The sequence below is a fragment of the Monodon monoceros genome, unplaced genomic scaffold, assembly GCF_005190385.1.
Source record: "Monodon monoceros isolate NGI ecotype Baffin Bay Population unplaced genomic scaffold, NGI_Narwhal_1 Super_Scaffold_16, whole genome shotgun sequence".
Classification (NCBI taxonomy): domain Eukaryota; kingdom Metazoa; phylum Chordata; class Mammalia; order Artiodactyla; family Monodontidae; genus Monodon; species Monodon monoceros.
The window spans coordinates 59574328-59599308 of NW_021703772.1; the positions used below are offsets into that span (position 1 = coordinate 59574328).

General features: G+C 43.5%; 1 protein-coding gene across 4 annotated transcripts in view; it reads right to left on the reverse strand.

Annotated features, from left to right (window-relative positions):
• The window catches only part of RAPGEF4 (Rap guanine nucleotide exchange factor 4), a 318960-nt gene that overhangs the window by 10144 nt on the left and 283835 nt on the right, over positions 1-24981 (reverse strand). For all 4 annotated transcript variants that reach the window (XM_029224814.1, XM_029224810.1, XM_029224813.1 and 1 more), the window contains 10 exons: positions 24461-24491; positions 24170-24248; positions 22864-23010; positions 20881-20978; positions 14345-14470; positions 13751-13929; positions 10807-10897; positions 6934-6984; positions 6063-6150; positions 5581-5645 (listed from right to left, as the gene is read on the reverse strand). In XM_029224814.1, the coding sequence (XP_029080647.1) occupies positions 5581-5645; positions 6063-6150; positions 6934-6984; positions 10807-10897; positions 13751-13929; positions 14345-14470; positions 20881-20978; positions 22864-23010; positions 24170-24248; positions 24461-24491 (955 nt within the window). The remainder of the gene's footprint in view (positions 1-5580; positions 5646-6062; positions 6151-6933; positions 6985-10806; positions 10898-13750; positions 13930-14344; positions 14471-20880; positions 20979-22863; positions 23011-24169; positions 24249-24460; positions 24492-24981) is intronic.

Below are 24981 nucleotides of genomic sequence, written 5' to 3' on the forward strand. Positions count from 1 at the left end.
AGAATGTGAAACCAGCTGTCAAAGCAAGGTTATCTGTTGAGATCCAGCTGTCTGGCGAGGTGTGGATGGTAGAAGAATATTTGAAGGATGGTCAGGGAAGACTGCTTGGATGAGGGACACATGAGCTGAGACCTGAATGATGTGAAAGTGTCAGAGTGGTGAAGACTGAAGGAAGACAATTTTGGGCAAAGGTAACAGCTAGTGCAAAGGCCCTGAGGCAGAAAGGAAAAGAAAGAAGGTTGGTCTCACCAACTTGGACTGAATACAGTGTAGATGAAGTGTGAGATGAGGCTGGATGGGGACTCAGGGTAACAAGTCTGGATTTGATTATATTTAACATGGTTTTATTTTCCTCTGATACAGGAAGTTACCTCTCTTTGCGTTTTGCTTTTTCACATTTTCTTTTTTAAATTGAAGTATAGTTGATTTACAATACTGCGTTTGTTTCAGGTGTACAGCAAAGTGATTCGGTTATGCATATATATGTAAATATATATTTTTTTCAACTATAGTTTATTACAAGATATTGAATATAGTTCCCTGTGCTATACAGTAAATCTTTGTTGTTTATCTTTTTTATATACAGTAGTGTGCATCTGTTAATCCCAAACTCCCAATTTATCCCTCCCCCAACCCTGCTTCCCCATTGGTAACCCTAAGTTTGTTTTCTATGTCTGTGAGTCTGTTTCTGTTTTGTAAATAAGTTCATCTGTATCGTTTTTTTAGATTCCACATATAAGTGATATCATATGACATTTGTCTTTGGCTTACTTAGTATGATCATCTCTAGGTCCATCCGTGTTGCTGCAGACGGCATTAATTTATTCTTTTTTATGGCTGAGTAATCTATTCTATACACACACACACACACACACACACACACATATATATATATATAATATTTTACATATCTGTATATACCACATCTGCTTTATCCATTTATCTGTCAGTGGACATTTAGGTTGCCTCCATGTTTTCGTTGTTGTAAATAGTGCTGCTATGAACACTGGGGTGCGTGTATCTCTTCTAATTAGTGTTCATCTTTTCTGGATATATGCCCAGAAGTGGGATTGCTGGATCATATGGTAGCTCTATTAGTTTTTTAAGGAACCTCCATACTCTTCTCCATAGTGGTTGTACAAATTTACATTCCCACCAACAGTGTAGGAGGATTCCCTCTTCTCTACACCCTCTCCAGCATTTATTTGTAGACTTTTTGATGGCCATTCTGACCAGTGTGAGGTGGTAACTCATTGTAGTTTTGATTTGCATTTCTCTAATAATTAGCAATGTTGAGCATCTTTTCATGTGTTTGTTAGCCATCTGTATGTCTTTCTTGGAGAAACATCTATTTAGGTCTTCTGCCCATGTTTTGATCAGGTTGTTTTTCGGTTATTGAGTTGTATGAGTGGTTTGTATATTTTGGAAATTAAGCTCTTGTCGTTTGCATCGTTTGCAAGTATTTTCTCCCATTCTGTAAGTTGTCTTTTCATTTTGTTTATGGTTTCCTTTCCTGGGCAAAAGGTTGTAAGTTTATGTCCCATTTGTTTATTTTTGCCTTTTCTATTGCCTTGGGAGACTGACCTAAGAAAATATTGCTACGATTTATGTCAGAGAATGTTTTGCCTATGATCTCTTCTAGGAATTTTATGGTGTCATGCCTTATATTTAAGTCTTTAAGCCATTTTGAATTTACTTTTCTGTATGGTGTGAGGGAGTGTTCTAACCTCATTGATCTATATGTGGCTGTCCCACTTTCCTAACACAACTTGCTGTAGAGACTGTCTTTTCTCCATTTTGACATCTCTTTTATTACTGTTTTGAACTAGTTTATACCTTTTATTGATTTTTAATACTTCATGTGTTTATGTTTCATTTTCTTAACTGCATATAATCTCCTAAAAGCTAAGGACTACTTTTTGGACTTCTTTATATTTCCTAGCAAAATTCTTTGCCTAGACACTCTACACATATTTAATTGCTTTGAAAAAACATAGCCTTTGGAAAATCTGCATTTAGCCCAGTTCATGTATTCTATATAAAGAAGTAAACTTTCAAACTCCTTTGGTAGATTTCTATTGTGTTGGAGAGGTCTGGGAATTGGGTGGATTTGAACACTTAAGGATTTTTATTTGGAGATTCTTTTTTCCATAGCTTGATATAAGTCCAGTGCTCTAACCGTGAATCTTGTAATAATGTTATTGATGATAGAAGACAAATTGTTGCTAATAATGTAACGGCATGATTAGTGATACAGAAATATAAGGGTTCAAAACATTTCTCTTCCTTTATGAATTAGCTTCTGTTACTGTTTCCAGAAGTATAGAAGTTTGCCTTAGGCTTCTCTTTCCAAATAAAATGACTATCTTAAAATAGTATTCATAAATAAATCCACCTAAATATGGGTGTGTCTGAAATAGAACCAACCTCCTAATACAGCAGCAACTGTGGCTATCAGCATGCTTCATGCAGCCTGGGGTAGTGGCAGCCGGCCAGCATATTATCCTCTGATCCATTGCTAGTCTACTTCCTAAATGTTATAAATATTCATGTATGCCATAGAAAGCTACAAAGGGCTTTATTCAAACATTTTTTTGAATATTCCTTTATGTTCCCCCCAAAGGAAAGAATGTCTGCTTTTTTTTTTTTTTTTTTGGCATAAGGATCAGAGTGTGAATTCTCTTTTGTTCATACTCATAAATCCTGAAAACCAATATGCAACAAATTCTCTAATCCTCATTTCATACCTCAAGGGTGAAGAGGTTCAAAATAAAAATACTTAGGGTTGGCATGGTAGTTCACTGTGACTGTGCAATGTTGCCACCAAGAAAAGACATCTGTGCTCCCGACTACCCTGGTGACTTCTGCCCCTGGCAGGGGCTCCCTCAGGGGGTACAGCCTACCAGCCCCACAAAGGCTGCCGGCTCTGCTTACCACCTTGGTGAGCACGATGAATGACTGGGAAGCCGCACGGACATGAACCTGAAAAGGGAGACAGACATATCCTTCCCCAGGAATGCAGTAATAACACCAGCCACTAGTGGGAGTTGTAAGTGGTGGTGGTATGGGGGCAGGGGTGGGCTAGTTTATGGGGAGAAAAGGCTGGAAAGTTGGCAACAAGTGCCAGGTGGTCTAAGCCCGGTTTAAAGAACCTAATCAAATCTTTTTGAATTCCAGTTCATTTTTCAGTAACACCTAACTCATGGAAGGGTAACTGTAAAATCCCACTTTCTCATGGTATGATTTATCAAATGAAGTAAAATTGATCACTGCTGGAACAGAGAACTTAACAGTCTTCTTTCAGTATCCTTTCTCTCCTTTTCTTTCATAGTGATAGAACCCCTTAATTTTGAGTGGGGCACATAGATACCCAAAATAAGGACTACACATTCTAACTTTCTTTTCACGGGACTAAGTTTCTTCTGGCCGATAAAATGTGAGGCAAGGGGTGAGTGCGATTCCAGGTCACATCCTTACATGGAAGAAGCAGGTCTTCACGTTTTTCCTTTTCCCTTCCCTCTAGCTGAAACGGGGGTGGTGGTGGTCCACCATCTTGGACCATGTGGATGGTGAAATGGCAAGACAGGAGAAGGCTGGACCCTGACTGCTTCCTGGAGCAGAGCTTCCATACTTGGACATTTAAGTGCGAAAGGAATAGACTTATCTTGCTTAAGCCACGGCTAACTTAGGTTTCCATTGTTGCAGCTGAACCGCTGTCTTAGCTCTACAGTTGCTTTCAATCGAAAGTGGACTTTCTCAGAGCAGGATGTGAAGGACCTCTCTCCTCACTGACAGGTATGTCAGAATCTACTGCTGTGGGCACGAAGTACAGAAACAGGGAAGGGGAACTCCCTTAACATCCACTGAATACGATCTTGACTCTTCCTTCCCAGGTTATGGATGAGACACACCAAGATCTAAAAACCCAGATAAAACAGCTTTCATCCTCCTTGACAGATATTTTTGCTGTTCTTGTTTGTTCTGTTAACTTTAACCATCAAAAGTTCTAAAGCTCAGTCAACTCTTTAGGAAACTCTGACTTCTACGCCTCTGTGCACATGTATATTTTACAGTCAGATGGTTGGCTTAGCCACCCCTAAGTGATCCGGGAGGTTCTTTACCTATTCGCTAAATCTTTCATTTCTGGACAACAAGTTTTCTTTTGAGAAATCAGGAAAATATGTTTAATTCTCCATACTAATAAGTGAGCAAAGAATGTTTTTACTTTGATCATAGAATGATTAAACCAACACAGTAGTGGAGATGTTCCTACCCTACCCTTGGTGTGCGGGGTAGAGGAGAAGACTGCTGAGAAATATTTACCCTCTAGTACAGGGTGTCTTTGAGGAGTGTGGACCCATGTGCTATTTCCTAAGAAGTTTAAGACACGGGACACAGTGCTCAGCGCTTGCTGCAGTTCTTTACCAGGCTGGGCTTTGCAATATGCTCATCCCCAAAGTTGAATGGTATGATCCCCAAAGTATGATCCTTACAGGATGACTGCGGGATGTTTCGAATTCTGGAGTCACACACAGTAGCTGGATTTCGGGAAACAATTAGAACAGTTTTCTGATAAGAATGCTTACAACGCTCTGTGGCTTACAGGAAGCCTTAAATACTCTGGACCCACCAGTAATCCCCAGGGGTAGATGGTGTGTCAAGAATCCCCATTTTCTGTTGGAGAAATTGACCCACGGAGAACTTAAGGGACAGCTACAAAGTGATGAAGCTGAGAACTGACCCTCGTGCCTCCTGAACTCCGAGCTCTGAGCTTTTCCTGTAGTGCCACGTCCATCACTGCAAAGCGAACCGCGGGCACGTTCTCACCCACACAGAGATAACACCGTACCACCCCATCCATGCGGGCTGCAGCCAAAGGATTTAGAAGACAATGGAGCATTCCTGAACATGCACTATGTCGCTAAAGAAAGGCTTTGGCAAGACCTGCCTTATTGCTTCACAGAAGATAAGGAACTGCAAAGTAACTAATGCTTTTCTTGGGGGGGGGGGCGGGGGGAGGCTGGAAAATAGTGACTGTGTGCCAGTTCCACACAACTGTTAACTTAAAAAAATTTGTTTTTGGTTATGAAGACTTTCAAGTTCCCACTCTGAACTTGGGTGAACTTTACTGGAATAAGCAATACCCACTCAGATGACTACTGTATAATAAAGATCCTCTGTAGGGTTGCCTTTTACCTACACGCACTAAAGTGAGCCTCAGCAGATGAACATTTCAAAGGCATCCTGGGGCAGTCTAGCTCCACCAACCTTACAACACAACGACATGGAAGTCACTCTGGGACATTCGTGCATTTTAGCAACAGGCAGCTAAGGACGAAGCACACAGCATAAAAGCTAGCCGCTGCTGTGAGCCGCGGCACAAATACTGTTCAATTTCACAAAAGAGGAACTGACAGACTAAAAGAGGTAGCCAATTTGAACTGAATATTTCACAGCTCCTTTATGTGTAACTAGCTTTTTAACATGGCAGCGTATATGGAAATTATTTCCTTTATTAGTACAAGTGCAAATTTTATTTTTTAAAAAACATCATGGTTAAGGTTATAATACCATACGTACCATTTTTTCAAAGTTTACTAGATTGTCAATGAATGTCTTGTTCCCCTCATGAGTAAATGTCATATCTGCAAAGAAATAAAAGTCACATTCGAATCACTAACAGAAATATGTCATACTAAGAAACCAGAAGAGCACCATTAGATTATGCTGGAGGATTTGCATGACACTGCAGTTGAAAAAAGCCGATAATAGTTCCTTTTATGTTTGTTAGGTGTTTACGTTTCTAAAGCACTTTCCCTGAGCTTAGTAAAATTTCCAAACTGACCCTCTGTTGCACTATCAAGTCTTTCAAACCGTGCACATCCCTGCTCCTCCAATAATCTTTCCAACCCTTTCAGAAAAGTCAGGGCTGAGAGGAGATGATGAGGAAGGTGGAAAGATGGGATCATTCTTCCCAAGGAGGTCAATCTGATTAGGCCCCTGTTCATTTTCTTCCCCACACACTCACCACTGACTCGGCCTGTGCATTTCCTTGGAATTACCTTTAATGAGCAAAGGCATGAAGGGGATGAGAGGAGGGTCCAGCTTGGCTACCGTCAGCCTGTAGGCTCTGTGGTTTCTTGAAGGATCCTTCAGAGAAACAAAGAGATCCTGGTTAATGACTAGTGACACGTGCACCACCCCCTCTACCTCCCAACACACCCGGCCTTGTCATTTGCCAGTCGGGGAGTTTTGAATCGAGTGTAGCTACAAAAGAAAGGTGGCTTCAGTTAAACTGATTTTTGTTTTAAAACAACTTCCTGTATCACATGAAAATAATTTACTTTTTGTTTCCTTTTTTCGTTGAACAGGAGATATGCCTCTAGGGATCCAGGGGAGAGATTCCCGTTGAGAGTCCATTTGAAATGTAAAACAACCCCCCAGCTGCGAGATTCCCCTTCTCCTGAAGCACAGCCTCCTTCCTGGGAGCCCAGCTCACCCTCCTACCTGCCTTGCATAGCCAGTCCCGACTTGCCTTCTCTGAAACCCTCCCTCATTCCTGCCAAGTCCCACTCACTCCTTTTCTGTCCGTTAACACCTCCCAGCCAATGGGGAAAAATAATTTTGGCAAGCCGAGGAAAATGCAGCTTCCAATCCTTAGCCAACCTGTGCTAGGTGGAAAGGATCCCATTACACTGCTTTTCTTAGTTACACAAATTGACCTTATGTGGGACAGAAGTCCTGTTTAAGTTAGCACCTGAGGGTGCCATTCATTAGTCGGACATGCTTGTTTTAGCAGCACTAAAATGGGATCATAAACTTCTTAAAGTCATACAAGGACATAAAATTTCTGAAATGAGAACTTCAATTCAGCTAATCGGAAATTGGATTAATGCAGACCGTGAACAGAATAAAGGAGCCACTGTCACTTACCATTAAACTTTCAAACTCCGCATAGAACTTCTTGAACTTGCTTGGCAGTTTCTGTTAAGGAAATGAAAATGCCACACTCATAAGTCAGATTCAACATCTAGATACGTATCGTGTTACCATTTCTAGGGGAAATTATTACTTTTGGCTCTTAATCAAACATCTCTAAGACAGGCCAGACTGTAATCTGTCCTGTCATTTGAGGATAATCTTAGAGAACTCGTCTTTCAGAAGTCTTAACCTAGTTGAACCAAAACTAACTATGGATGCTTTGGCCTTAACTGCTTTTATAATGTTTTCTGAAATGGGTTATTCATAAAGAGGGCTGCATTCCCAGACTACAAGTGGTTTGGCATTAACCCTCCACTGTTTTAAACTCTCGCGTTCCCGCAATTAGGAATTTAGACCAGGGAATATTAGGATTAACAGTTTTAGAAACTACCTAGGCTCAACCCTCCTCCTCCTCTACGACGTAAAGCTACAAGAGAACAGGGATTTTTATCAGTTTTGTTTATTGCTATATACTGAGGACCTAAAAGAGTGTCAGGTACAGAGTAAGTGCTCGATACATGTTTAATTGACTAGATTAAACCTGTGTTTTATAGACGGAAGAAATTAAACCTCATAGATTAAATGACATGCCAAAGGCACACAGCTGATGGTGGTCAGAGCCTCTGTAATTCACATCTCCTGCCTCCTTTCCTGTTGCCTCTATCATATGCGCTATGCTTTCCTACACAAGCATTTCTCCCACAGGATTTCTCTGCCTTGCTATAATACAAAAATAGATAGTTCTATCAATTTAGTCATTTCTCATGGTTATATTTTGGCCTATGATTCAATATCACACATTCACACCGTAGGTCAATGATGAATCATCTTTCAATCTATTGGTTCTCACTTTGCTTAGGTCCTGAGCTTACAGTAAAGCTGAACTTTTCTAACAGGGTCACACCAAGACATAGCAGCGTGATGTTCCCCATCCCGAGACCGTGGAAGTGCTGACCAAGTGCTGGGCCTTGAATTCCCCACTCAGCTCTGCTTCACGCAGTGAAGTCTACCATCAACAACTGACTCACCCCATCAGGCCTCTGCAATCCACCCAAAAGCTCCTCTCTCTTCTTTTTCTCTCTTCTCTGAATGGGTTTGTCATATTCCCATTTAAACACTGTAAACCATCTTATTTTGTTTCTAGGAACTAGTCTCCTTATAATGTCTAAACTCATTGTCCTAGTGCCTCTTTTCAAGTTGGGTTTCAGGGAAACCTGATATCCTCGTTTAGGCAGAAAGGTTCAAAGTGATGAAGGCTGGGATGGGCATCAAGGGATACAAGGGTCTCATGCTCCATGGAGTGTCCAAATCACCATGCTAGGCGATAACTTTCCGTGAACACAGACAATTTACAAAATTAGGAGCGAATGACTTTTTTTTTTTTTTTTTGCAGTATGCAGGCCTCTCTCTGTTGTGGCCTCTCCCGTTGTGGACCACAGGCTCTGGACACACAGGCTCCGTGGCCATGGCTCACGGGCCCAGCCGCTCTGCAGCATGTGGGATCTTCCCGGACCAGGGCACGAACCCATGTCCCCTGCATCGGCAGGCGGACTCTCAACCACTGCGCCACCAGGGAAGCCCCGCGAATGACATTTTTGGTTAGATCTATCACTCTAGTTCTGTGCTTAGCTGACTTTTGGGTCAAAAGCCGGAGTGCATATGGTAATAAAACATGTGGGTCTTAATACTATTACCTATCCACATCCCATGCTTTCGGAGCAGGGGTTCTCAACTGGGGGCAATTTTGTACCCACACCCAGGGATATTTGGTGATGTCTACAGACCTTTCCTGTTGTCACAGCTGGGGTGGATGGAGGGAGAGGCGCTGCTGGTATACAGTAGATTGAGGCCAGGGGTGCCGCTAAGCCTCCTACATGGCCAGGACATCACCCCCACCACCCCCCCCCTTACAACAAAGAAGAATGATCGTGCCTGAAGTGTCAACACCACTGAGGCCAAGAAACTCGGCTCTGGGTTCTTACTCCCACTGGCTTAATCTCAGAGGCGTCTTTCTCCTCTATGCTGGACCATTCCCTTTGCCGCGTGGCTTCACTCTGTTTTCTGTTTTGTTCATCGACTCTCTCACGCGTGTTTTCTAGTTCCCAGAGGGCAGCACTATTTCCCACTTTGCTCCTGCTGCCATCGTGCTGTTGTCGTGTGGGAAGCATGTGGGAGGGTCTCGGCAAGTCCGGGCAGATAAACCCAAATCAAAGATGCTCAAGAATGAAAGCTCTTCCTACAGAATGATCCAATTACATCTCACCTTAAGAGATAAAGGCTTACGAATGATGAAAGGTGACTCTCCTCTTTCCAGCAATACGCAAGGACGGACACACAAGCTCACAGGCTGCTGTGCTCCTTCCTCTCCCCGTGGAATGAAGGACTGGCCAATAAACTCTCTCCCTTTGCTGCCTGTCCCCCCCCCCCCCGCCCCCCAAGCAGCCTCCTATTTCTCTCTTTAGACCAGGAAAGGGGATTCTGAGAGTGTTTCCCCCATGCTACGGCCTTAATGTCTAGCTGCTGGTATGTGCACCTATATCTGGCCTTCCCGGACCCCGTGAGGCTTCTTTGATTTTCCCAGCCAAATCATCTGGACTCCGTGAGAGAGTGAAAAGCTGGAAACAAGTTGGGGAAAGCAGACTCTCTGAGAGGGAACCCTAGATCTCCAAAGAGCTGTGGGCTACAAGAAGGGGAGGCTTGCACCCTGGCTTCATTGCTTACATTTATCGGCAGCACTAACTTTTTTTTACTAGCTGGAAGATGACCCAGCCAAATGGCACGCAGGCCTTACCAATTCCCTCATTCCTATATTCAGGGGATGAGCTGTTGAGTGCGGCATCTGCTGGGAATTTTCAGAGAAACCCAAGACAGAAGGACCTGTGAGGACCTGTCCTATAAACAGTGGAAACATTGAGGAGGAACAGACAAAGAAAACAGCTTCAGGAGGGAAGTAGGGAAGAAAATGTTTCAAGGAAAACATGTAGAGATGCCAACAGCTGCCTTTGGTGCCTTTTTACAGCAGCATTGCAAATTAAGATCTGTGTTACCTGCTCCTTGCTCTCTTTTCGTGTCCCACTTACACGTACCTTTTTATTTTTAGAAAGAGTCTATTTTCGTGTGTATGTTCCATTAGAGATTAATATTTCTTTGACTACATACCACATGTAAGGGGTCAGGCATATTTTGAGTACTTAGCTAATGAAAAATGAAGCTGTTCCCTAGCACAAATAACCAACTATCAACAAACCATTAATCGTATTTGCTACAGAAATTCACAACACACCTGCATAACTTTTGCACCAAACCGAATTCTAGCCAACTGTTGCTCCTCCATACACAGAGAGGTCTGCTAGGTAGTTAGGAGATGCTTGGCACTCAGCTGGGCCAAACAGTTGGCCTTCTGGTTAATTCTCCCAGGAGCAGAATGACTACTGGGATAAAAATGGATCTTCTGTCCTCTCTTAATTACAGATAAGGCTTATTTAAAAAGCAAGCAGCAGACATTTCAGAGAACAATAGGATCTATGAACAAGATGAAGTAATCCAAGAAATGCTATACCTAGGAACTAGACTTATTATCATTTACATTGTATAGTCCAGGAAGCTGAGACACCCCCCCCATCCCCTCCCCCCCCTACAAAAGGCCAATGCCTTTTAAAATTCACACTCTGAGGCAAAAGGAGACAGGTCACCTCCCTCAAAGTGCCCCACCTTTCCCACTGTTATACAAGCATGAGTGATATTTCTATAAAAAAAAGACTCACTGGTGAGCCCGTGTTTTGACTCTTCAGGCAAATTCGCAGCTGGATCTCAGCTGAAGCTTACCTCCCATGTTAGTGCCAAGCGGCTCACAGCAACATTGCTTAGTCCCATGACGATGGCAAAAAAGGAATTCAGATTCTTGTACTCCTTACAGCTGAAACACAAGAGGCACATACTGGAGTAAAATGCCACTTTTGAGTGAGATAAAAAAAAATTAGAGTTCTATTTTCTGATGGTCATTAATATTCGGCAGGACTCCTTTATGAGAGCAGGCAACGACAGATTTAATGCTCTGTGTAAGTTCCACTTGGGTGACCGTGTTCTGCTGTTTGATTTCTCACTGTAATTTTAGGAAGGTGATGGTTTGGGCCATCTACGTTCAGGTTTTGAGGAGGAAGTTCAAGACACCTGCCCTAGGGATTGCTATTGTAATCCCAGAGCTTGCTAAAAGCCTTGTTGGACCTGGAGGGAAACATCTCACGGGCTAGGAGGAGAGAAAGCAAAATGTCCTTGGAGACTTCCATACTTTCAGGCTGAAGCCGGACACCTCAGGCTCTGGCAGCATGAGAGGGAACTAAGGAAAATCACACTGCTGCAGCCGTCAGGGTTTCTACCTGCCATGCAAATGCTTCTAATTTGTTGAAAAATGTCAACTTACAAATCATGATCCTTATATAGCTAATAACCTAAACAACTGACCAAAAAATGACCTTACTTTGTTTTACCAATGTCGATGAAGCTGAGCATTTTGAACCTGTACTTATGCCATTATTAGCTTTTATGAATATATATTTGGGAAGAATATTGTGGAACAACACCAAAGGTTCTTATTAGAATGCAATATTTAGCCCAGGTACTTGGTTTAACTTAAAAAAAGAAAAAAAAAAAAAAAAAAGGAATCTTCGACTTCTTTATACCAGCTCCTTGCAAAGGGAAAGAAGGATTCATTTTGCAAGGAGCACAAATCCTTTACCACAAATCAATATGGTTATCTAAGTTGACTACATCATAATTAAATCTTCTTTGGATTAGCATTTTCGCAAAAGGCTAATTGTTGCATTTGCTGCCTGTGTACTCCTTGCAGAGTGATTCATAAATGGAAATGGGAAAACAGATTTAGAGAAGATATGGTGTGTCTCATGCACCGCTGAGGAAGCAGGCGGGGCCTTCGATGGGCCGGGGGCGGTGGCTCTCAGGTCAGGGGCTGAGAGCAACTTCGGAGTCCCTGGACTGCAGGCAGCGAGGCTGGTCATGGACATGTTGGCCTTTGTCCTATCTGTGCGATCGTGAAAGCACACGCAGGACTGCAGGGCTGCCTGTCTGCTCACCGCTCTGGTTACCAACTAACTTTATCACCTTAGGTAAGTCACGAAATTTCTCTCTGCCTCAGTCTCCTCACCTGTAAAAGGCGAGGATAACATTTGGACCCCCAACTTCACGAAGTTCTGGGCAGGTCAAAGAGCTTCAATAGAATATACTGACGTTCTCTAAAAATATCACGTAAAACATGCCAACTGCCACTAGGTTTAAGATCTCATTCGTGTAGATCTTGGTTTCTGAGTCTGCAATCTTCTCCAGCTGGGTTGTGCGAAGAGTTCTACTGTGTAGGACGGCGCAGGTTAAATGACATAAACCAATTTATTCCGAAGGCCAAATCCACCCATAATCAGAAGGAAGAGAGATAAGAAAGGCAAAGACATTAAAAAAAAATAATTCCTGAGTTTCTGAAAGGCTCTCCTCTGTTGCCCTGTGAAACAGCAGGATAAGGCGCCCAAAGGTTTTCTGGTCTCCACGTCTGTGTGCAGACCTCCCCTCTCCTCCCTTGTTGCACTCAGCACTGCCAGGCTAAGGTGAGGAGAGAATGTGCTCCTGCTAGCAGGGAAGCACATGCTGTCACAGTTTCCAGGCATCTCCTTCCAAGTAAACGGAGGCATTTGTTCCCCGCGATAAGCCTATTCAGGCTCCGGGGGAAAGTGGCTACACTCTGAACCAGAAATTCATAAGCAACATTTTACCAAATCTTTCTTTCAAAAGGCAGTTTTTCCAAATTAGGAGATACCAGCATTTGAATCCAAGAGATCTGGATATCCCGTTGAACTCCCAAATTCTGGCAAAATAATTCAAGGCATTTGGCAAGCTGACATGTGTAAAACGTCAAGCAGCGTTTGCTTCTTTGTTTAGCTCTGGAAATCAGACTCTGTATGGGATCTAAACTCTTTGGCTCAAGAAAACTGCCCAGCTGGGGTCACTTGTGCTCCCCACCTTCCCGTGCTAGAGCTCCCTGGGTTGAGAAAAGAAAGAAGTCTCCCAGCCACAGCCACAGCCGCATTTAGCATTTTATTTTTAGCACTGTGGTGATACCAAAAACAAGGAAGTAAACAGGAGGCTGTCAGGCATATCTAAATAGCAGGAGAAGATTAAATTCATTTCAGGGAGAAATCTAACTGGCCCCTGCAGTAAATAAATTGTTTCCCATGAAGTGCTGTTAAATAGAATATTTATAAGATGCTTGCTTTTTCTGATGTTTATGGAGATGATTTTCATGGACCAGGTTAGCTCGCCTTTATGCATTTTATGGATTTTATCCCAGCTGAGTCGGATGCACGGTTGTACGTGCATGTCCCCACTGCCCTCTACTGGCAAGAACGTGTCGAGTTAGACCTGGACTCGCCCAGCCTTTCCAACAGAATTTTGTGCAGAACTTTGCTGAAGGAGTCGTTTATGCGGAAGGAGGCACGAAGTCTGAGTAGTTCGGAGCAAAAAGAGGTCACGATTTTCACTCGAGCATCAGTGCTGCAGGATGTTAATTTATATATTGGTGTCAAGTATTACAAAAGCTAGACAAAACACATCTTTCGCAAGAGTTCAGTGATTCTTACGCCCCTCTGGTTGGTCCTGGTACATAAGGAGATTTTATATCTCACTTTTCTTTTTAAGGTGTAATCTAAGGGGACAAAATGAAAACACAGCGCAAACGTTTTTCTCTCTCCAAGTGGATGATACTTACTGGGCCGCGATCTTAATGAATTTTTTTAAGAGCTGAACACGCTTGCTAGGCTGGGAGCAAAGGCAAATCTCAGTGACAACCCAAAACTGAATTTCATTAAACCTCCTGAGGAACAAATCCAAGTTTGCTGTGGTCTTTTTAAAATGATGCCTTCCAAATGTGTGATAGATTAGCTCCAGCTAGAAGAAAGGAAAACAATGTCATGTCTTTGTTTTTAAATCAAAACACCAACTTGGCTCCTCCATTTGACGTGACAAATTGATACTGGTCAGCAAATGTGAATACAGTCACTGACCAGGATTCAACTTGAACTTCAACTTGAAGATCTTAATGGCTCAATGAGGCTTGTTCAATCTGTTAACTGTAAACTAGGTGCCACTGGCTTAATATACACAGGAAGACAGAGCTCACTGTAAATCATAAAGATTTTTCTTTAACACTGAAAGGCTTTATAACAGCCTTTATTAATGTACTCAATGATTTTAAAAAACCCTCGCGTGGCTTCCACACATTGCAGCACGTATTAACGTTTACAGGCTGCATCCCGAATTGCCACGATACCTACGAATGAATGCTCTAAATGGAGCACCTTACCTCATGCACACAGCTGAAGAGGTCCCAGTCATAAACTGTCATCTGGTATGCCAAATCTTTGGAGCTCATCAATTCAAAAGTTCCCATTGTTCCAACAGTTGGGCCCTCCTGCTCTGGCAAGGGAGTCTATGAATAATAATGCAAAAATGTATCGGAATCTCAAAACAGACACGCTGAGTGCTGTCAGGGCTTTGAGGGAAAAGGATTCTGGAGAGGCCTTTAGGAATATCTTGAAACCGATTTTACCCCGAGGAGAAAAATGCCTTTGCTCTTAATGCTCACTTGCTTCTGTGCCATTTTTATAGTAATCGTCATGACTCTAATCAATTCCACTGACTGAAAAATGTGGACCATGGCAAATAAGATTCAGTGAAGACTGACCCATGGAAGTTCTCTTCTGCATGGACCTGGGAGCTCCCAGGGAATGATTCCTTTTCCCTGGCAAACATGTAAGCAGTTCTTAAGGACTTTCTTCTCCTATTTCCCACTGAAGCCATTCCAAAGCAGGTACTGGCATGGTGGTTTTGGATGTTTAGCTACAGTGCTACTTACTATTGCAGGGGCTGGTAACAGTGGTAAAGTTGCTGCATCTCCATTTCTCATAACACACTGCCTGGGGTACTAGGTGACAGAGGGCTATGTGATTACATGTGATTATATATGATGTCCAGTTGCTCCACTTTCTGAGAGATGCTGAGCTAGGAATGACAGTCACATGGTCATGGTGTTTGGGGCTAGGCATCAGAAAACTAAACTCTGCTACTTTCTGGAAGACCATTGGTCAAGACTTGCCATCCAACTTATCTCATTTTTATTTTACGGGAAATGAGTTATAGTGCTTTTCCTTAATAAGATGAATGGTTTGTATATATTAGAAACTTAGGTATAATATATTAATACCTATTGATCTATAATAATATGTTTAAAGTTACAAAAGTCACACGAATTAAAAGACAATTTCCCCAATATGATGCTAAACATAGTTGGATATTCAGTATTTATGTTGAAAGTACTAATATCGTTCACATTCTATCATCATTATTAATCATCACCTATAACCTTGACAGTCTATGAATGGCCACTGCATTCCGGGCATTTGCAAGTTTGCAGTTTAAAAAAGGAGTCAGCCCTGACCAGCAAGTACAGCACTGCACGCCAGTAAAGAGTCAGCTCCTGGCATTCATTTGCACGTATAAAGGGATGGACAGAGGCATCAAGAAACACCTGACTCACAGATACACGGAGAAACAGGTGAGGAAACATGAATGGGCTTTTTGAGAGTTAGTAGCCGTTTGGAATGAATGTGTGGCCTGAAGAGGTTCTTGGCGAAAGAGATGGGCCTGAAAAGATGAAACAGACAAAACTGGGTGGGTTGAGAATGGCAAAGTTTTCCCTGAGTATCCAGGATGGCCTGTCATAGGTTGAAGGATGGCGTGAGAGGCATGAAGGTGAGGAAGCCGTCATGAGACTTACTTGGCAGGAACAGAGAGCTCAGGGGAACCAAAGGGACAGCTTAAACAGCTTTAGAAAGTCTTTTGAGTACCAGATGGGAGTTAGGGTTATGAAACAGACCAGGTTAGTGTCAGTTTTAGAGAGCAGCAGATTCTAAATGTAAACCCCACTCTAATTACATAGACTTGAATGATTCCCTAATCTCTTGACTATTTCTAGCTCTGATGAGTTGGGGCCCCAGTACCTAGTACCTAGGCTTGTTAAGGGAATTGGATGGGAATAATTGAAGTGTAGCACGTGAGCACAGTGCCTAGCACAGAGGAGGTCCCCACCGTCCCCTCCAAATTAGTTCCCTTCCCAGCTCTGCTGCACCAATGCAGAGGTACGGGGAAGTGTGATGAGTACAGGACCCGGATGTATGAGCCAAATACTGTTGTTCCCGATTCACTTTATGCAGGGCACAGACAGCATGGAAGAAAAACCATTCCAAAGTTTTAAAACTTAGGGAACCGACCTGAAGCTGATGGGCAAGCAGCTTATGGAAGCAAATAAGGAGAATGGTTTCAAGCGGGGTAGGTCTCAGGTAGAAATGTCGGGGAAGCTTTTAAATACTTGGTGCGAGAACTCTGTCTCAGGCTCAGACTGGCTCTCCACATTCTGCCTTCCCTCTCGCCCATGTGCTCTGCTGTGGACCTGCCCTCTATTCCTTGGGTTTGCTCTCTCCTCAGTCTAACTGACTCCTTATCTCTTTCCCTTGAGGTCTTATGGCTTTTCACAGAGGGGATAAATTAACCCAACAAATACAGGGAAGATGCCATTAAATTCTTTTAGTCATGGAGGCTGGTATATCATCCTGAATCCCTTTTGAGAGAAAAACAGAAACCCCTGTCGAATCTCTACTTTTTTTGAGTGAACAGGGCTCACCAAGCAGAGGGCAGGCCGATCCCTTCCCTCTGTGAACCACCAGAGAGGCAATCTGAGCAACACAGAGGGCTCCTCTAACTGAAGTGGGGAATTAACATGCTGGCCCCATAGGAAGCAATTCCTTGGACCATTTTCTCATAGATAGCCCTGTGGAAATTTCCTTACAGATGAAGTGTAGCAGAGCCTATGTAGGGTCTGCATTACCCAGGCAGATCTGAAAACTGCCCACACAGAGGCAAAGAACTCCTATAGACTGATTCTCTCTCTCTGCTCTTTTTGAGAGCTGACTTCTCTGTTAAGCCTGGATGGTGGTGATTGGGAGAATAGCACTGTTACCCTCCCATTGTCCAGATGAGGAAACTAAGACAAACCCACGCACATATGGTCACCTTATCTTTGATAAAGGAGGCAGGAATGTACAGTGGAGAAAGGACAGCCTCTTCAATAAGTGGTGCTGGGAAAACTGGACAGCTACATGTAAAAGTATGAGATTAGATCACTCCCTAACACCATACACAAAAATAAGCTCAAAATGGATTAAAGACCTAAATGTAAGGCCAGAAACTATCAAACTCTTAGAGGAAAACATAGGCAGAACACTCTATGACATAAATCACAGCAAGATGCTTTTTGACCCACCTCCTAGAGTAATGGAAATAAAAACAAAAATAAACAAATGGGACCTAATGAAACTTCAAAGCTTTTGCGCAGCAAAGGAAACCATAAACAAGACCAAAAGACAACCCTCAGAATGGGAGAAAATATTTGCCAATGAAGCAACTGACAAAGGATTAACCTCCAAAATTTACAAGCAGCTCATGCAGCTTAATAAAACAACAAGCAACCCAATCCAAAAATGGGCAGATGACCTAAACAGACATTTCTCCAAAGAAGATATCCAAACACATGAAAGAATGCTCAACATCATTAATCATTAGAGAAATGCAAATCAAAACTACAATGAGATATCACCTCACACCAGTCAGAATGGCCATCATCAAAAAATCTAGAAGCAATAAATGCTGGAGAGGGTGTGAAGGAAAGGGAACACTCTTGCACTGCTGGTGGGAATGTAAATTGATACAGCCACTGTGGAGAACAGTATGGAGGTTCCTTAAAAAACTACAAATAGAACTACCATACGACCCAGCAATCCCACTACTGGGCACATACCCTGAGAAAACCACGATTCAAAAAGAGTCACGTACCAAAATGTTCACTGCAGCTCTATCTACAATAGCCCGGAGATGGAAACAACCTAAGTGTCCATCATCAGATGAATGGATAAAGAGGATGTGGCACATATATACAATGGAATATTACTCAGCCATAAAAAGAAACGAAATTGAGCTATTTGTAATGAGGTGGATAGACCTAGAGTCTGTCATACAGAGTGAAGTAAGTCAGAAAGAGAGAGACAAATACCGTATGCTAACACATACATATGGAATTTAAGAAAAAAAATGTCATGAAAAACCTAGGGGTGAAACAGGAATAAAGACACAGACTTACTAGAGAATGGACTTGAGGCTATGGGGAGGGGGAAGGGTAAACTGTGACAAAGCAAGAGAGAGGCATGGACATATGTACACTACCAAACATAAGGTAGATAGCTAGTGGGAAGCAGCCACATAGCACAGGGAGATCAGCTCGGTGCTTTGTGACCACCTAGAGGGGTGGGATAGGGAGGGTGAGAGGGAGGGAGATGCAAGCGGGAAGAGATATGGGAACATATGTATATATATAACTGATTCATTTTGTCGTGAAGCTGAAACTAACACACCATTGTAAAGCAATTATTCTCCAATAAAGATGTTAAAATGAAAAAAAAAAAAAAAAAGAAAAAGATGTGCTGACCGTCAGTGAAAAAGAGATGGCTAAAGTAAGCTGCCACCGCAGCATCCTCTTTCCTCGTGCTCCCACACCTCTGTGCCTAGCTCTGCAATGGCATTCGTCACACTGGATACTCATTACACTCTGGTGTCCCACGCTATACTGTGAGCTCCCTGAGGCACGAGGACCATGATGGGTTCATCTTCAAGAGCATCCTAGAGCCAGAATCATCCGCCTGGAATGATATAGTATAGGCCCTACATAAAAACCTAAGGAGCTAGTGAATGGATAAAAGTATTTAGAACGAAATTACAGTGCCATGGGGTTTTATTGTAAGTTGCTCTGTACTGACATTTATGTTTAAAATGTCAAGGAAGTAAAGCTCTAGAATCCAAGCCCTTAGGCAACTAGGATAAATTACCGGCACTCTACTAATTCCAGACAACACTTCAGCACTACAATTTGTTCTGTTCCAGGCTGTCTGTGTTAGTTTCATCTCCCAATCTGACCATAACTGTCTTAAGGGCAGAGGCTCTGGGACACTGGTTTAGTGTCACACAGAAGCTAGCACTTCATAAGTATGTGTTGATGGATCAAAGGTTTGGCCAACATTCTGTACTGCAGGGGCATCCTGTATACGACTCTTCCTAGATGGACTGTCCTCAAAGAAATCTTTAGAAAGCCAGAAACGGAGCTCCGTGCCTACAGTTTTGTGAGGCAGGGACAGCTCGACCACTCCTTAGAAACAACAGCATAGCTGGCAGCCCAGTGAATGGCAGAGCACCGACAGGGAAGAAGTTAAGCAAGTTCACGTCTGGGTACTTGCTGCAAAGTAAACTCCCTGCAATTACTCCGGCCTTAAAATGGAAGACGAGCAAGGACTAAGAACTTGTAAGGCTGAAGGGTTGTGTGCAAATAAACAGAGGCTTAAAAAGTTAGTATGTGCCCCACAGGGAGCTGGAGATGGTCCACACTCTCCATCTCTACACCACATCATCGGACACCGCGGCCAAGAACCAGCCGGCAAGGGAGGCCTGAGCGCTGTGTGGCACACACATCATGTGGCACCTTTGGCAGGGCTCCAGCTGAACTGGCTTTTGATGGCTTTCGCTTCCAGAAGAGAGCAGTGTAACTCATCCACGCCATTTTTTCCCCCCAATCCCTCAATACTGGGAAATATTTATTTTTCAGGAAGCCACGATCGTAGATGATGAAAAATATACGAAAAGGACTGGGGGCAGACTCAGATCACACAACGCTGGTGGTTGGTTGAGTGAGGCAAGGGTGCTCACGGGCCAGACGGATGAGGCAGGGGCGGGAGAACTAACGCCCCTTCTGTGAATCTCCCCTCCAGGTGAATTCAAGATGTTGCAAAATCTGCTCGGCTGTGAGACAGTGCACAAGATAGCTCTCCCCAAACTAGAAGGTCAGAATCATGATGAGGCTAAACAAGCTCTAAAAAGTCCAAGGAGGGGAATCTTGATTTACCTACAATGTCTGATCTGATTAAACTGAACGTATTCACGCGTCACTTACGTATTTAAGTGTTCCCCCTAAAACGCAATGCAGTTTCCCTGTAGCGCCCGTGTTGCACTTCTCTTGGTAAAGAAGCCCGGTGTGTCTAAAGATGGAAAAAACTAGTCCTCTATCCCCTGAACTGGCCCCACAGGCTCTCTAAGATACTCTAGTAGCTGCTCACTTCTATGCCTGTTACAGGAGAAACAGAAATGAACCCTACCAGCTGCAAAAAGAAGAGAGGGCCAGTCACTTATTAGCAAGGGCCGATGAAGCCTTTACTCACAGAGAGCTGGGTGGGGCCGCGAACACTGTTTTGGAGACTTAGGAAAGACGGCTGGCCTCTGAGATTTCCTACACAAGATGGAGAGAGCCCCTTCAGGGAACAGCATTTTCCTTGGACCGGAGAGTGGCTCTGCCATAATGCATTTCTACATCCCCCCTTAAGGGGCAGGATAAATTGCAACGTCTTGTCTTAAAACATTATTTCTATCCTGGTGTCTAAGTATTCAGATTCTTAATAGTAATATTTAAACCGGGGACATTTCAAGGATGTGAATTACTACAAAGAGTTCTGAAAGCTGAATTATGCCCCAGTAGTGGTGTTACTTGGCGAATTTCCACAATGGAAAATCTAAAGCTCAGAGCATCTCAAATGAACACCTGAGGCTTACCTGACAGACTGCAGAAAAGAAAAAGACAAGTAGCGTTCAAGATTTTTTAGCAGCTAGGTTCAACGTGACTGCAAAATTAAGCTCCAGACAAGTTTTTCTGATTGCAGACGCTGCTCTGAGGTGGCCATCCACACCTACCAGTGAATCGAATTTCTCTCGCGGGCAAGCAAACAGGCGTCCATTAATAGTGAGCGTCGTAAATACTGAAACGTCATTAGGCTTGAGCACCACCTTTTCTGTGAACATAAAAAGCAAGAGATTGCCTATTAAATGCACCTGAGATTTGCTGCACTGCCCTAATCACACCAACAAATTACCAGCTTGGTGAATTACCGGAACATGCAGAGTGACTGCATAAAATACAGTACTGAAGGCACCCACCGAATAAAAAAGACACAGCATTCGTGCAGGCGCACGACGCTCAGGATGCCATCAGAAATGACCGCAACACAGGAATGGAAATACCCGAGGGTCAAGTCACCCGGTTCTGCATACAGAAACCGCACCTGCTTTTTAAAAAACAAGTTACGCTTCCAGATGGTAATAACGCCCAGCACTCTGGAGATGACAAGATAACTTTTAGAAAACTTAGGGGGTTTCTGAGATCCCACATGACTTTAGATGTAAAATTTATTACCGTGTTTTATCACTCATTCCCTAATTTGGAGGGCAACTGCATTATTAGATTAAGTCTTCTATATTTAAAAGATAATTCATACAATAAATATTTAGCATTTACTGTATGCTGGACACTGCTCTAGGCACTGAGGATACAGAAGGGAACGATACAGGGAAAAAACCCCAAGACAGTCCAGAAAGACCTTATAGTGAGGGATGCAGATGGTTCCAATGTACCAGAGAGTAAGCTGTGAGGAGGAGAAAACAATATAGCAGGGAAGGAGGCTAGGAAGTATGTGTAAGGGGGAATTTTAGAAAGGGAACTGGAGAAAGGAAGGAGGGGGCCTCCATGAGACAATGACACTTGGGGGGAAACCTGAAGGAAGGGAAGGAGGCACCTGGGATAGCTATGGCGAGAGTGTGCCAGAGGGATCATCACGGCAGACAGACGTCCTGGGTCGTGTGTGCCGGGAACAGAAATGGAAGGGGATATCTTGGGAATTCAAGATGCATTTAAAAATCCTACATCAGTGGAATCATTTGTCTTCAAACCCGATCCTGAAGGATCTTCCAATAACTATCAAATCGTACTGGACCAGCTAGCCTGACGGCTCTCTCCTCCAGGCTCTCACTGCAACTCATGCAGACCCTTCCAAAACTCTTGCCGGCATGGACTATAATTATTTATTTATTGTCTCCCGCCTCACCAGCCTGTGAGCAACCTGGAGGCCCAGGCTGTGTCCAACACCTCCTCTCCTCTCACAGCCACGCTAAGTGGCCAGAAACCATATGAAGAATGAATAAACGACATTTCAGGAAAGCAGGGAGCAGTCTAGTAATCCTGCGAGGGAAAAGACTTCTCGTTTTGTTTGACGAGCTGAGTTCCTGCCCTCTTTACTGGGAAAGGAGGAACACCATCATCAACTGGAAAGAACCAGCCTATGGCCACCTCCGACTTCAGACTTGTGAAAACCTACAGCCTTTAGCTAGAAAAGCCAGGTGCCCTCTTAGGGCCCACGTTTCTCAGAGCTCCAAGGTCTTAAGCTTTTTTTTTTTTTTTTTTAACTGCAGTATGGTTGATTTACGGTGTTGTGTTATTTCAGGTATACAGCAAAGTGATTCAGTAATACATATATACATATAGACACAGATATTTACATGTATAAATTGTTTTTCAATTCTTTTCCATTATATGTTATTACAGCCTTAAGCTTTTTTGTTTAGGGTTTATAGGGAAAGAACTCCAGGCTGACATCCACACCAGAGACCTCAGTTCCAACTGCCTTGGATAGATCATTTCACCCTGTTCTGCTTCACAGTGGTTACCTACAGGATAGGGGATATTAGACACTAGCCCAGCCCGCCTCTGACCACTTTATTTCTGTTATTTTGGGGAGCATACACAGCACCTATCTGTCCCTTTGGATCAGCTTGGAAGGGCCTCGCTAACTTCTGGCAGGGTTCTGTTTGGATGGGATATTCTGCTTTGCAGAAGGCGGTTACCTCCTCCGGAACTCATCTTGATGATGATCAGGCCTTCCCCAGAGCCTAGTTTGTCGGCAACTGCGCTGAGGACTTCCTTCACCGAGGCAGCCACCGGCACCCGGATGGTTGTGTAGGTGTGGTCCATGCAATAGACTTTAAACAGAACTATTGGGAAGGCAGCAACAATAAGATAAGTTGGTCTTGTGAGTTCTTAAAAAAACAAAAGCTATGCAAAATGTTTAGACATGCTCCAAAATTTGCATCATCTTGCCATTCTTAAGATTTGTATTTATTTGTACTCATTTATGCCTATGCCTGCCCCCTTCTAAAACTTCTTACCTTAGCATTGGTCTAAGAAAAGTCCATGACTGCCAGCTCCAGTTACAAAAACCACAACAGATATTTGTGAAAAACCCACACATAGGTCATGCGAAACAATGAGAAGTATGTTTAGGCCAATTTTCTGGGTCTGCCTTTGTCTGTGAGCCTCTTTTTCACAATACCGGGAGTGCTGTGTTGTAGGCAGATTACTAGATTCCTGCAGCCCGGCGCAGTGGTGGGGAGCCAACATTAACGCCTCTGCAGACAGGAGTGCTTCCGCCTGGGGCCATGAACATTTGCTGACATGGCTGCTCACTTGTTCCCTGGTTTGTGTACTCGGAGGCCAGGCCAGGTGGCACGGGTGGTACTCAGCTCTCAGCAGACCCCTATGTGGCACCCAGACGCTCAGCTCTGAACACATAGATCTTGAAGGCAATTCCAGCTCCTGTAATTCTGGAGTTTGGGGCACCGCTAAATTACAAGAGTCATCTGTGGCTTAAGATGAAGATTTTATCATGATCATTCATCTTATTTTGGTTGTGATTCTTTGGAGAAATCTTAACCAAGCAAACAATAACAGCCAGCATCTCTGCCTCCCTGATGGCTGCTAACGAGGTACTGCTCAGGGCCAGAGTGCTCTCCCTGGGTGGGAGCCCCGCTCTGCAGGTGCCCCTGGCGCTCCACCTCAGCGAGGCATCTGCAAAGCGCCAGCCACCCTCCTGCCACGTTGACAACGGGTGCCTGAGATAATCTTTCTCTCCTTCAAGGAGAGGTAGCAGTGGGGGAGAGGCAGAATCAGGGGAGTGTGAACAAGCGCCCCAGCTCCAGGCACAGAGTTCAAGAACATAAATAACTGGAATGCAAACGGGCACCTCCAAGCAAACCATTTGGAGTACACAGGGACAGCCAAGAAGAGCTATTCTGTGGGCCCAAGGGGTGATTCCCAGGGGGGAGATTTTATTCTGACTTTAAATAATCTGCACAAGTTGGAAGACATTCTCACCTTCATCAGAGCCACGGATAGGCTGGCGCTTCTGGGCTCTGTCATCGCCTGTGTTGAACTGCTGCAAGAGAACTTTGTGCTGTAAAAAATAATAACCGCAGCAGCTGTCATAAGGAATGAATGACAAATGCACGTTTGCAACTCAGAGGACACACATCTGAGGAGCAGAGTCGAGAAGTAAGCATATTTTGTCTTTACAAAGTAGCACTGTCATATATTGCAATGTCATGTTTCTGGAGAACTGTCATTCTACAGGGCACAGTTAGAGGATCCTAATCCATTGCCACTTACCTTCTTTTGTGGAGCCTTTGCATCTTCTGAACTACGAGAAATAGAGAAAGCACATTATTTGATCCTGTTGGTACTATTATTTTAAATTGCTTCATTTGCATATAACTTTGATCTTAACATTAGAAAACGAAACCACAGCATCCCTTCAGGAGGCAACACGAGCCTCCTTATTTTAATACTGAGAGGCCAAGGCCCAGAGGAGACAGCTAAGAGATCAGCTCTTGTCACAGACAGATCCATGGTTGAACTGACGATAAAAGCCAGAATTTCTTGATCTCAAAGTCTATTTGGTAGCCAGTATTTAATCAACGGCTCGAAGAACAGCGTGTGAAAACCTTCTGTGTTGCCACTGAGAGGACACAAATATTCACCACCAACAGCATAGGCAGCCAAAAGTGAATTTACCATATAAGTAATTCTCCTCAAACTTTCTTTAGGTGCCACTGACCACTTTACTACTGGATTCACTGCCTTGAACCAAAGGGACCCGAGTTTATTGAGTCAGACACTCAGAGAGGATC